This window comes from Aedes aegypti, chromosome 1 (assembly GCF_002204515.2).
Source record: "Aedes aegypti strain LVP_AGWG chromosome 1, AaegL5.0 Primary Assembly, whole genome shotgun sequence".
NCBI lineage: Eukaryota > Metazoa > Arthropoda > Insecta > Diptera > Culicidae > Aedes > Aedes aegypti.
The window spans coordinates 152,229,982-152,244,762 of NC_035107.1; the positions used below are offsets into that span (position 1 = coordinate 152,229,982).

General features: G+C 37.9%; 1 protein-coding gene and 1 long non-coding RNA gene across 2 annotated transcripts in view; one reads left to right on the forward strand and one right to left on the reverse strand.

The window, feature by feature from the left end:
• Positions 1-11,851, forward strand: part of LOC110678344 (myosin heavy chain, muscle-like) — a 285,969-nt gene extending 274,118 nt beyond the window's left edge. Inside the window, exon 14 of the mRNA XM_021851099.1 lies at positions 10,718-11,851. Within this exon, the coding sequence (XP_021706791.1) occupies positions 10,718-11,641 (924 nt within the window). The 3' untranslated portion in view covers positions 11,642-11,851. The remainder of the gene's footprint in view (positions 1-10,717) is intronic.
• On the reverse strand, positions 8,707-9,199 carry LOC110678351. Its single transcript, XR_002501521.1, has 2 exons — positions 9,105-9,199; positions 8,707-9,048 (listed from the first exon to the last, which is right to left on the reverse strand). It is a non-coding gene; the product is annotated as an uncharacterized LOC110678351 (long non-coding RNA).
• Positions 11,852-14,781: the final 2,930 nt, after the last annotated feature.

Here is a 14,781-nt window from a genome sequence, read left to right on the forward strand (position 1 = left end):
GAAGCGGACGGACGAAAGGAGATCAGCAATCGGCGCCCAGTGTGTTCGTCACTGCGGACGTCGAAAGAAGGGGATTTAATAGAAATAAAGCTGCTCTGGTCACGACACCACACACTGGGGCAGATCGCTGTTTTCGACCGCCAAAACCTCTAGTACTCTAGTTATGCACCCTAGAGGTTTGGTGTCTTCGACAAAGTGTTTTGGAATAACTTGTACTATATTTTGACACATTCAGATTTGATCTAGATAAGTGAAAACTGATCTAGATCAGTTTTATCTTTTGATAGGAGCGTCCTAGCAAAAAACTTTCTTCTGCAAAGTTGTTCATTGAGGCATTTTTGACATTTCTTCGGAAGACATTTACACTCTATCACTGACGTGTATTACGTTATATGACAATTTAGTAAAAACAGTCATAAAATCGATTTTGACCATTTTTTCATAAAAAAAATTATTCAAACATTTTTTTGTCATCAAGTATTAGAAGCTTAACTATAACAAAGTAAATTAACATCATTTACTTGCAAAATTTTCAGATTTGATAATATTTTTGGTAAAAACAGTCTAAAAATAGTGTTTTACAAAATCCAGGATAACTTATGAAGCGGCAGATGGCGGCAGCTAATTTTTTGTATACGACTAGCCAAGAACATAAGTTTCATTGTCACGAAGAAAGAAGAGTGGGGCCACGTGGGGCTTTTTTGTTGTTGTGGTTTGAAAATTTGATGAAAATATGTTAAAAAATGCTTATATTTGTGAAACTTTTCATGAATTTATATTTTTCAAATGTATTTCTAAAACATATTGCATGTTGACGAAGTGTTTTGAAGAAGTCATCTCTAAACTGGTATTCCAATAAACTTTTAAACGGAATTCAAGATAATTTGTCGCATATGTGTATCTACCTATCTATCTATCCTTTGATTTTTATTAGAGTAATATTGTGTTTAATAAAAGCTATATTATACGATACCACCAAACTTATGTTCTTGACTAGTCGTATACAAAAAATTAGCTGCCGTCATCTGCCGCTTCATGAGTTATCCTGGATTTTGTAAAACAAAAGATATCAAAAGATAAAACTGATCTAGATCAAAATCGTATCGTTCTCAGGGTTCAGGAAACGATATGCTTTCCTTCTTTCCGCGTACCCGACGAAGACCAACTTCACTGCCTTCGAATCCAACTTTCTCCGTTTCTCCTTCGGCACATGAACGTATGCCTACGAACCGAAAATACGGATATGGACATACGACGGTTTCTTACCGTGCCACAATTCATACGGTGTCTTTTCCTTACCCGACGACGGAAGACGATTTTGCAAATAGTTCGCCGTGTTCAACGCTTCACCCCAATACTTTTTGCTCAAACCGGACTCAAGAAGCAAACACCGAACCATTTCAACTTCGTACCGATTCTTCCTCTCCGCTTTACCGTTTTGTTGCGGAGAATACGGTGCCGTTCGTTGCAAGGCGATACCACTTTCAGCCAAGAAACGCTTGAACGCCGTGCTCGAATATTCTCCTCCTCCATCCGTACAAATGATTCGAGGATACCGTACAAATGATTCGAGGATACCGATCTTCACTAAACTACAATACTCGCGCACTTTTTGTTCAACTTCCGACTTTGCCTTCAGCAGATATACCACCGTGTAACCACTGAAATCGTCCATTAGAGTCATATAGAACCGATTGCCGCTGGGTGTGGCAATTTCCATCGGTCCACCAACGTCCGAATGCACTAAATCGCCAACCGCTGACGAATTACTTTCGGATCGCTTCGGAAACGAAATCCGACTCATCTTCCTTTCCAAACAAACTCCACACACGCAATTTACATTACATTTCTGTAATTTCAGACCGAAACCCAAATTGTGTCGCACTATTTTTGCTATTGCTTCCGGATCGCGATGAACCAGCCGACAGATGCCGACACACAATTCTGGATGGTTCTCAGTCGTTGCCAGTGCTTGCTCAGGGAACTGCTTCAAACGATATAACCCCCCACTTCGCTCGCCTACCAGCATCACATCCTTGTCACGTAGGACTCGACAGCCTGATTTCTCGAATACAACGCTGTATCCAAGATCACAAATCATACCTACGGACAGCAGATTACCAGCGAGGGACGGCACGTGGTACACATCGTTGAGCGTAACGTTCATCTGGATTCCACTTCCCGTTAACAATGCCACTTTTCCGGTGCCGGAACCACCAGACTTGATGCGGGTACCATCGGCCAAACATATTTCCACGCTTTTACTGCGATCCACATCACTCAGCAGCTTCACGTCACTCGTCATATGCGACGTCGCTCCGGAATCCAAATACCACTTTCCGGGGGCACACGGACTCGCTGCTACCAGACACATTTCCATCACACCGCTCGAAACTTCCGCGGCCATGTTCACTTTCCCAGCATCTTTCTTCACTTGGTTCGACTTTTCTTTCAACTTCGGACAGTCTCGCCGAAAGTGTCCGGATTGGTGGCAATGATGGCACACAACACTTTTCTTCTTTTCGAATTTGCTTTTGCCACTCATCGTCTTCAGAGCCTTTTCACTGCTCTCCACACCACCCCCACACGCTTGTCGGCGACGCCACTCTTCGCGCAATTTGCTTTTCACAAAGTCCACTGTCACTTCCGCCTCCGGTCGGCTCTCAATCACATTGATGAGGCTATCATACGACATCGGGAGGCTCGAAAGAATTAACGCCATGAACACTCTGTCCTTAATCCCTCTCCCATCACTTCCAGCTTGTTGTGCAATGCAGTCATGCCATTCAGATGCTCCAGCAGGTTGTCTACTTCTGCTAACCGCATCGAGCACAACTTCCGCAACACGTGCAAAGTCGAAGAAAGAGAAGACTCCTCATGAATTTTCTTCAATGAGTCCGACATATCCTTCGCAGTCGCCCTCCTGATGATGTGGACCAGTTGCGTGTCTTCTACAGCCAAACCGATCATGGCACGAGCTTTTCCATCCTTTAGGATCCAGTTGGCCGACGGCTCGTTAGGCTTGTCTTCCAACACAACCGCGAATAGCTCTTCTTTCACCAGGAAAAGTTCCATCTTGAACTTCCAAACCGCGAAATTATTGTCATTCAACTTTTCGAACGATACTTTCACGTCCGCCATGTTGTTTCACATACACAAACATACACACACACACACGCGCGACGTCTCGACCGAACCGAAAAATATCTTCAAAATTGAAGCCCAACTTTACCGGAAATACCGTTCTACAGTTCTCAGTATACTGCCGGGACCATAACCTATTGGATATATCTCTCAATAAGTGGAAACAAGTATACGAGAAATACTGTAGAAACACAAATTAACTTTATTAACGAAATAAACACGGGAATAAATTCAGAAACGATGCTCTCACTTCAATGGCGCTTTCACCAAAGGACTGACACGGCTGTCATCCTGCATACATTTCGGCTCTACATCACATCGTTTTTGGTACTCCGCGTTTTGGTACCCACTTTCTGGTCGGTTTGCCCTAACTTGTTCCTGATTTTCGAGTATACGGCTCATGTGTTGCTAGTGCTAGTTTCTGGCAATAAAATATATTGTGTTGAATCTTCGTATTTGGTGACGCTTTTCCACTTTTCCACTTTTCGATATTTTGTTGAATGTTTTACGCATCAGTGAGGTATCATTGCACATTGGGGAATTCCGAACCCAAAGGTGGAAAAAATTGATAACATTCACAATAGAAAGATAAAAAATAAGTTTTATAGCTCATTTGAAAGGAAATTTTCTCAGAAATCTATTGGTGATGGTTTCATGAATGTGGGACCACTCTGTGATAAGCTATGGTGCCCGTTTTGCCCCAATTCCTTGAAAATTTTAGATTTTCATGTTGTTTTGAGTAAAACTGTTTTATTGTGGAGATTATTTCCCATGAAATTCATCATTTCTAGTCCATTCAACAATGTTTCACAGAGAACGTTATAAAAAGATGAAAATTTAGGGGATTATGGGGCCAAATGTGCAATGAAATATTTTTGAAGAGGAATTTTTGTTTTAAATTTTTCAACGTGTTTTTATATTGAAATAAATTTTAAAATAGTCTAATAATCATGAATATAGGTTGCAGAAATAAGTTGTATTAAAATTTTTAGAATATGTATGATCATTATTTATGCTCTATGCAAAATATTGTGAATAATTTACCTTCTTATATCACAAATTCCAAACATTTCCAAACGATGTGCGATAGTTTGGGTAAACGATATTGATCTAAATGATCGATTGCCGTTAGCCGCATTGATAGGAGATAGTGGGAGCATAAAGTTTTTTGGCTATGTTTGCTCCAATTCCCCTAAAAACGATTTCTTTCATAATTATTGGACAGATATCTCCGAATTAAATTTATTATGTACTAAATTGTTCATTCAGTAGTTGATACAGTATTCCAATCCTAAAACATAGGAGATTATGGGGATCTTTTACAAATAAATTAAAAAAAAAACAAATAAAAACACTCAAAAATGGATCCATTGAGTAATCAGCAGCAGTTTTTTTTCTGATTGAAACAAATCACTCAGAATTAAATTAGTTACACAATCATATCTGTAGAAATTTCATGGGAATGAAATTGCGTGGAAATGCCCAAGTAGCTCTGCATGCACCCTACTACTGAAAAAAGATCATAAACAAACAAAGTCTTCTATATAATTTCAATATGGCACATTTTGATTAAAGATGTAGTAGTTAATAATGCTTAATTCAAAATAAATTGACGCTTATATTGAGCTGTTCGGTAATCCAATCCGCATGGTTATAAATTAATTAGCTCAATACGCGTGGTAAAGATGGAAAAATCATGGGTGAAATTATGAAAAAAATCCACGTGCTTGGCTGGGATTTGAACCCAGGACTCTTGTATGCTAGACGAGCGTTTTACCAACTAAGCTACCGAGCCCGTAAAGCGCTTGTCCAGCATACAAGAGTCCTGGGTTCAAATCCCAGCCGAGCTCGTGGATTTTTTTCATATTTTCGCCCATAATTTGTCCATCTTTACCACGCGTAATGAGTTAATTAATTCAAATTTCTTCATGTTATGCATTTTAGAAGGCTCTTGAACATGCTTGAAATTCAGTCAAACAGATGTAACCATATTTAGTGTTTACAATATTAACAAAGTGTGGTTCACCATGAGCAACATTGATGTCAACCAACAAGCAATCTGTCAACAGCAAATGTAGAGGCAACATAACAAACATAGTAACTATAAATTATAGTAATGAAATGAATGATCGATTTTGGAAAAATCTAGAATTGAGCATTATTAACAACTGTATTATTACTTTTATGATAACTTTTTCTGTAGTGTATGATGGCAATTGGAATATCAATATTGCAAATATAGCGTTAGCGTTAGCGTTAGCGTTAGCGTAGTTACGGTATGCTTCGTAGATTGGATACTAACAATATTCATGTTTCTTTTAGATAATCTCATCCAGACTGCTTTCAGAAACAAGGTTGGGGAGTAAACCTTGATTCAATCTTAAACAAGACAATTAAAAGCATGAATATTGCTATTTCCTGGGGGAGGAAATGTTGATGTAGCACCTACTTAGCGAGAGGCCACCGACTCAGCGACACCCTCATAAGTGCTACGGAGGTGGAGGTTGGGTGGGGTAAAAGGTCATAGGATTCGCCTGAAAAGCTAGCGATCGACACAAGGCATTGTTGTTTAAGTGTTTTGAAATTTATTCTTTTGAATGCCGGCTCTTAAAAGATGGTAATTTTTTTTATTTATTTTTATTTTTAATAGTGTTTCGCGAAAGTTTAACTACAACCCAGTCATCGATAATATGATTTATGTAAGATTATCCGCTCATTCACAAATAAAGAGCGAAACCGATCTCTCCAGGGTCATCGGATCAACAAGAAATGTATAAAAAACGCAGAACAAAAAAAAATGTTTAAAACACGACCGAGGATGAGGTTCCATCTGTTTCATTTTTTCAAAGCATGAACTATTTATTTCGCGTCATCGCATCGAAAAAAAAAATCATTAGTTAGCATGCAAATAGATAATCCAAATAAAAAAAAATAATCCGTTTCGTGCTTATGCGTATATTGTCATGTGGAACGAACGCGCCGATTGAAAAAAAAGGGTAGACACAAAACAAAAAAAAAATCATTCAAAAGAATAATCAAAAGAAATAATCGGAACAAACTCACCAAATCTTCTTATCCGCTTTCGGTCGATTTCCGCATTCAGCATGGTTTTTTGTGAGACGTGAGACCAACTTGCAGAACTGTCCATTATCCACTCCACGTATCTCGGACCCAATATCCGTCACGTTACTTACTTCTTATGTCCACTTGTTTTTTTTTTTAACAAAACCATCACAATCACTTCGGGCGGTTAAACCATACGGTAGACAATGACTAGCAGTCATCATTCTACGTAGATCAAGCTCGATTCCACGCTAGTTATCAAAGAAAAGATCGCATCACGGACCCACATCTGCCATCATGCTGAAGCCGAAACAGGACGATTTTCTATCCTCTACGAAACACTTGCACTCCACCGAAATCAAACACTTTGATGGCAAAACTGCACCATACACTTCCTTAGTATTATTTTCCTTCTGCTCCGGTTTCAAATGAACTTTAAAGATAATTAAAGAAACTTTTTTTATTGTATAAATATCGAAAAAAGTGATTTTTTTCGCGACGAATTGACAGCAGTAAAATTTTACACGTCCGTCCATTTAAGCGCACCGCCTACTTCCGGAATATCAATATTGCAAATATCCATAAAAAGACAAAATTATTTCTCGAATAATTTCTTGTAAAATGCAATTTGACTCTCACGAAATTGCTACAGTAATGATTGAGTAACTAACCTGATCCTGAGTAATTTGTTGCAATAGGAAAAAAAGGCTAATGATTTCTTGATTGATTCATTTTTGATTATTTGATTATTTTTTTGTTTATGTGTAAAAGATCCCCAAAATCACCTATGTTTTATGATTTAAATATTGTATCAGATACAGAATTGACTGTTTAACGATAAACATGCGACGATCGACGCGCCACCATATTTCATATAACGGAGGGTATTAGAACTAACTTGGAGGTGATGATTTGGAGGTTATTTGGCAATTTGGAGGTTAAAATCCCCTTCAAACACTAGCGATTTTGCGGTAGGATGTTGACGTTTGATGACGAATAAACAATTCAGTACACAATAAATTTGATTTGGGAAAAAAATTGAATTAATTACGAAAGAAATCGTGTTTAGGGGAATTGGGGCAAAAATAGCCAAAAAACTATAAAAAAAACTATCAATGCGGCTAACGGCAATCGATTATTTAGATCAATATCGTTTACCCAAACTATCGCTCATCGTTTGGAAATGTTTGGAATTTGTGATATAGGAGGGTAAATTATTCACAATATTTTGCATAGAGCATAAATAATGATGATACAAATTCTAAAAAAATTAATACAACTTATTTCTGCAACCTATATTCATGATTATTCGACTGTTTTAAAATTTATTTCAATATAAAAACACGTTGAAAAAAATTAAAACAAAAATTCCTCTTCAAAAATATTTCATTGCACATTTGGCCCCATAATCCCCTAAATTTCCATTTTTTTATAACGTTCTCTGTGAAACATTGTTGAATGGACTAGAAATGATGGATTTCATGGAAAATAATCTCCACAATAAAATAGTTTTACTCAAAACAACATGAAAATCTAAAATTTTCAAGGAATTGGGGCAAAACGGGCACCATATTGTATCTCAGAGTGGCCCCACATTCATGAAACCATCACCAATAGTTTCCTGAGAAAATTTCCTTTCGAATGAGCTATAAAACTTATTTTTTATCTTTCTATTGTGAATGTTATCAATTTTTTCCACCTTTGAGTTCGGAATTCCCCAATGTGCATTGATGTCTCCTATCCAAAAAATCATGTGTTTTGTCAGTCCCAAAAGAATCAAAACAAAGACATGGGACGCCATGTTGAATCAATGCTGGGTAGTTAATTCGCTCTAACGAAGGTACGGTGCTGCCATCTAGAAAAAGTTTACTCTATGCGTGAAGTGTCGGAAATTTAACCCGGCAAGGTATAGGAAGTTAAATTTCAAATGCTTATATAAAATTAATTACAATAGCTATTTAAATTCTTTTCAGTGCATGTTGATGCACTAGTGATGGGACACATTATTTTGATTTTTATATTTTTTCTTCAATTTTATGCGGATTCTATAGCTTATCATAAATCTAACCCCGTACACTTAACAGAATTTAATTAAATTTAGTTTTAAATTTCTTAGAAGCATTTGAAAATTGACTTCCTATGCTTTGCCATGTAAAGAAATCGGAGCTTCACGCATAGGGTCAACTGTGGTAATTGCCTCCGTCATCGCGAATTATTGGCTCATTTCACCCCCCTGGCTTTCACAAGCTTTTCGCCATCACCGTATACGCTAAGATCAGTTTACCCAAATATGGGTAAAGTTTACCCATAATCGCCGAAAAGTGCACACACTCATTTTATGGGTAAATGGACTTTACTCATAAATTGGTAAAGCCACTGTACCCAAAAATGGGTAATTTAATTCTATTTGGAAATCCGAGATTTTCACCTTTTCAGAGCTCGAATATTTTTTTAATATAGTTTTGTAGATTATAATAAATGAATACAATTCACTAGAAATAGTAGGTACATATCTCATTTATTTAATGAATCAATATTGAATCTACAACTTTAATCAATATGATAGATTGAAGATTCGTGCCACTGAAATGCCAATGAATATCAAAGACATATTCCACATTGCATTAATTTGGAGCCGAGTTTTCCACGATGGATAACGGATTGCGGTAATAAACCTTCGCCCTAGTGGATCCAGAAATGTTAACCGGGAACCTGCCAACCAGAGTACCAAAACGCACGTTTTCAATCCAATCTTCCGGAAACGAGTGAAATGGGAACAGCTCGGATGAAAATTCATCGCTAGTTCCCCTTGGCGCAGATTCCTAAGTAGCGGAATGAATGCTGTAAAACAAATCAGCTAGAAATAGTTATGAATAATTATTTTAATTGCAATTTACCTTTATCAGGCAACCACTCTTAGTTCCTTCACGAAAATTTCGTTGATGATGATGAAGCTAATGTTTTTTTTCATCCAAATATGGGTAGATTGTGACTACTCACATATGAGTAAATTCACTTTACTTATAATATGAGTGAATTTTACCAAATTTTATAAGTATAATTTACTCATATTATAGGTAATGCAACGGAAACCCAAATTTGGGTGAATCAACTACCAATTTTTGGGTAAACTGAACTAAGCGTGGTGATGCTTTCGCGTGTTGCCTGATGTGCGTCACAGTTTACAGCAAGCATGGGAAACATTCACTCGAATATTGCATTTCTCTCGCTCACATCCACAAGCGGTCAAGAGCGAGATTGCCGTTTCTCCGACCAAGCTGAGTGTTTCAATTTCCAATGCCCTTTCTGCTTGTTCGCCGAGCGACAAGTTAGACAAAAACGGCAACAGAATGATTCACTACCGACTCCTTGTGCCGAAGGCATCCGATTGCTGTAGCGAATGATTCTTTACATTCCGATTCCGCACGAGTGGCATTCGTATTTGAGAGCTGATGAGCGTTCACTGACTGGTAATAGACAAGGCGAAATGTTTCAGTGAACGCAAAATCTGTACATTTCGCAGGAAGCTTTCAGTGATCGAATGGCGAACGCGTTCTTTCGTGTCTCCAATTTAAGAGAGGATAGGTGCTCTCTTCGCTCCGTATATCTTTTCATTTTCGGTTTATCTCAATCGTTTACGATTCGTCGGGATCACCCTAGTAGCGTTCGGCAGTCATTGAACATTCGGTGGCAGCAGATACTTTGCAGATATTTTATCGGTAGCGTTCGGGTGAGTGAGTGAATTTTCCCATGCTTGGTTGACAGCACAGCCTTGTCGGTAGGAGCATCTAGGCCTATTCACATGACGTTCTAAAACAGCTGATCGGGAAGCTCTTTGACAGTTCTTCTATGAATATGACAGCCTCGTGTATGCACCGTTCTTCCACCGATGTAAACAAATGCATAGACGGACCTGTCACATGAAAAGGCCTCTTGATCGTTGCTCCTTCCAATAAAACTAACTGTGCTGCCATCAGTGCGGACGAAATTGTCAAAAAAGAAAGAAAGGAGTAGAGCACACGGCGACCAGAGCAGGGGCGACCAGATTAGAATAATAATAATACAATCTCTCGACTACCTGTCTCAGATGTTTGTAAACAAAAAGGCAAGCATAATAAAACACCTTAGAGAATTGGACCCGCCTTGATCGAGTTAGGGAGAGTTGACAGTAAAATCAAAACAGTGCAGTGACCCATATAGGCCTATTCACATGACGTTTCAAATCAGCTGATCGGGAAGCACTTTGACAGTTCTTCTATGAAAATGACAGGCCCGTGTTAGCACCGGTCCTCCACCGATGTAAACAAATGCATAGACGGATCTGTCACATGAAAAGGCCTATGGAACGATGCACGAGTTCACTATTTGAAGTTTGAGTGATGCCGTGTTATTTACGTGACCATGGGAACGAGCAATTTGGCACCGCTCAAACGTAAAATTAGTGAGCTTGTATATTGGTCCATTATACAATTATAAAAAAGTCAGGTAATATTTTTATTCTTTTCTGTAGGCAAATGCAGAGGCTCAGAAGAATATTAAACGTTACCAACAGCAACTCAAGGATGTTCAGGGGGCTCTTGAAGAGGAACAGAGGGCACGCGATGATGCTAGAGAACAACTTGGCATTTCTGAACGCCGCGCTAACGCTTTGCAAAATGAACTAGAGGAATCAAGAACCTTACTCGAACAAGCAGACCGTGGCCGTCGACAAGCTGAACAAGAACTTAGCGATGCACATGAGCAGTTAAACGAAGTTTCAGCACAAAATGCATCTATTGCAGCTGCTAAAAGAAAACTTGAGTCTGAATTGCAAACTTTGCACTCTGATCTAGATGAGTTATTAAATGAGGCTAAGAATTCAGAAGAAAAGGCTAAAAAAGCTATGGTTGATGCTGCTCGACTAGCTGATGAGCTAAGAGCAGAACAGGATCATGCACAAACGCAAGAAAAACTACGAAAAGCTCTAGAGCAGCAGATCAAAGAACTCCAAGTGCGGTTAGATGAAGCAGAAACAAATGCGTTGAAGGGAGGAAAGAAAGCAATCCAGAAACTGGAACAGCGTGCGCGAGAATTAGAATCTGAATTAGATAGCGAACAAAGGAGGCATGCTGATGCACAAAAGAACCTCCGTAAATCAGAAAGGCGTATTAAAGAGCTTACTTTCCAATCGGAAGAAGACCGTAAAAATCATGAACGAATGCAGGATCTCGTTGATAAACTGCAGCAAAAAATCAAGACATATAAGAGGCAGATTGAAGAAGCCGAAGAAATAGCTGCCTTAAACCTTGCAAAGTTCCGTAAGGCACAGCAAGAATTAGAGGAAGCAGAGGAACGAGCTGACATTGCTGAACAAGCCGCAACAAAATTCCGTTCCAAGGGAGGCCGATCTGGGTCGGTTCAACGGGGTGTCAGTCCAGCAGTGAGTACAGTGTAAGTATCTATAGAACGTCTATTCTTATTTAATTTGTATAGATAATCATCAGAAGTCAGCAAGAAGTAGCTTAATTGAGGCAATCCAATTGTATGGTACAACTTCCAAATAATATATAAAAATAAATGCAAAATATTTATAACTTATTTTATAAATAGTAAATGCGAATATTGATGGCGTGCGAACAAAATAAATGGAATAAATATAACTTTATTACACGGCTCGCAATTTGTTTTAAATTTTTGTCCGAACACTTCGTCGCAGGTTGCATATCGTCGACTACTGATCAGCAGTTCGAGCTGCTTTCAGTTCAAGTGGCTTAACTAGCGGTATCACAACTTGAGCTCCTTTGTGATGTGACAACCGCTCAAGAAGTGCATTATGCCTTGATCAGACTACGAAGTTGTATCATGATACAAGCAAAGTGATACAACTGTATAACGAAAGGGCCCATTCACAAATTTCATAACGCTTTAAAAGGTGGGTGGGTTGTCCGAACGTTGTTACGGCTCATACAAAAATAGTAGACTATCTATACAAAAAGCGTCACTAGAGGGTAGGTGGGTGTCCAGGATGGCCAATTTACTTACTTGATGGGCTACAATCCGCTACGTTGAATCTACGCCGAATGGATAGGGTAACAGTCGTATTTTGGACCCCCTAAGGAAGTGATTTTAGTTGTGTGTCCTAATTAATTAATTGCACAGCGTAACACTGTCAAAGAACATGTCAAAATGTAGAGAAAAACTTCCTCTACGAGATAAAAATGCCCAAACGGTCATGTAGGATCCAAAAAACGTCGAAAATAATTGAACTGTGAAGCACTGTTTTTCATTATTTTGGACACACCAATACATTTTGGACCCTCAAAGTATATATTTTGGACCCCCGGCATTTTTTTATCGTTTGGCGACAAAATCCATGACACTGGATGTATAATATGCTTGCCCATAGTCTAATCAATCGATCGACAATGGAAAACCGAAGAAATTCTACGCTTTTTGTCCAGAAATTTGAAAAAAGTTTTTATTTACATTTGAGCAATTTCTGACGGCTCCAATTTCTGTGTGTAACGTGTTGTAACGGTTGCATGGATGCACCGATTAAATTAAATTAATTTCAGATAAAATAAACACATTTTCTTTGTACAAACGGTTGATGCAAGTGCGGAATAGTCCTACCTTTCCAAATGGCATGCAAATTGAGGTGGTCTTTCGATTTAAACTGGGAAATTTGCAGGAAAATGGCCAAGGGGGTCCAAAATATATAGGGGTCCAAAATATATTGGTTACCCTAATCTCGATAAAAGTCATCGTCACGTGATGCTTTGAATCTTAGAGAGAATATGAAGTATTTTTATCTCGTACATTGTTATCGTTCCATTTATAAAAAAAACATCATATTAATTAAAGAACATTATTTTTTTAAATTTCAATGTGCATTAAAAAAAACATAATTATTTCTGAATTTTTGGGTCACCCTATCTCACGAAAGAGCACCCTAATGACGAAATAAAAAAAACGGGTCCAAAATTTTTTAAAAAGGCACTACAGTATCCTTTGACAGTTACGCATAATTCGACCTCCCTTATAAGGCCGTTGTCAAAGTCGTGTACTAGACTCGAAAATTAAATTATTTTTTTAGAGACTCCCTCCAACCTCTTTCACTCACTTTACCAAACATATAGGGTAACCAATATATTTTGGACCCCTATATATTTTGGACCCCCTTGGCCATTTTCCTGCAAATTTCCCAGTTTAAATCGAAAGACCACCTCAATTTGCATGTCATTTGGAAAGGTAGGACTATTCCGCACTTGCATCAACCGTTTGTACAAAGAAAATGTGTTTATTTTATCTGAAATTAATTTAATTTAATCGGTGCATCCATGCAACCGTTACAACACGTTACACACAGAAATTGGAGCCGTCAGAAATTGCTCAAATGTAAATAAAAACTTTTTTCAAATTTCTGGACAAAAAGCGTAGAATTTCTTCGGTTTTCCATTGTCGATCGATTGATTAGACTATGGGCAAGCATATTATACATCCAGTGTCATGGATTTTGTCGCCAAACGATAAAAAATGCCGGGGGTCCAAAATATATACTTTGAGGGTCCAAAATGTATTGGTGTGTCCAAAATAATGAAAAACAGTGCTTCACAGTTCAATTATTTTCGACGTTTTTTGGATCCTACATGACCGTTTGGGCATTTTTATCTCGTAGAGGAAGTTTTTCTCTACATTTTGACATGTTCTTTGACAGTGTTACGCTGTGCAATTAATTAATTAGGACACACAACTAAAATCACTTCCTTAGGGGGTCCAAAATACGACTGTTACCCTACACTACCGTCGTTGGGGGTGACAATGGGTCAAAAAATGATATGTACGATTTATTTATTGAATAATTATCGCAATTTAACTCCAATAAACTTCAAATTTGGTGTGTATATACTTTGATGGTACATTAACAACTGTTCAAAATATTAAAGAATAATATTTATTCACAGCGGCACCACAAGTGAATGAAAAATGACCCAATCTCACCCCATAGAGGGGGTGACATTGGGTCACTGTAATTGAAATAACTTGTTTTTGAGAATATTATTGCAAAACCGTTCACAGCTGAAAGGTATTGATGAAATACGATGCAAACAAGACGAGAAGATATCTAATATGTTTCACAGATATGATAAACCCACTTAAAAGAACGATTATACCAAAAAATTGAAGAGCTATGAGAAAAATATGTAAATCCAACATTTATCGTCAAGTTTACATAAATTTTCTTGTTTTTTCCCTCAAATTTTCTTCAAAGTCTCTTCCCCATTACCATATTCAGTTCAGTTTTTCCAAAGGTGTACTGAAACAGTGATTATTTTAAACCTTCACAAATAGTTAAATTTCGGTGCGACATTCCACGATCCATATTCAATTCAGTTTTTCCAAAGGTGTACTGAAACAGTGATTATTTTAAACCTTCACAAATAGTTAAATTTCGGTGCGACATTCCACGATCAGTGCATTTCAGGCAGATGTTGACGTCATTATCCCAGTATTTCAGCGATCCAACTCATTTGTACTTCCGTGAGATGTTTCTATAATATAAAAACACTGATAAATAATTAAATTTCGAAAAAA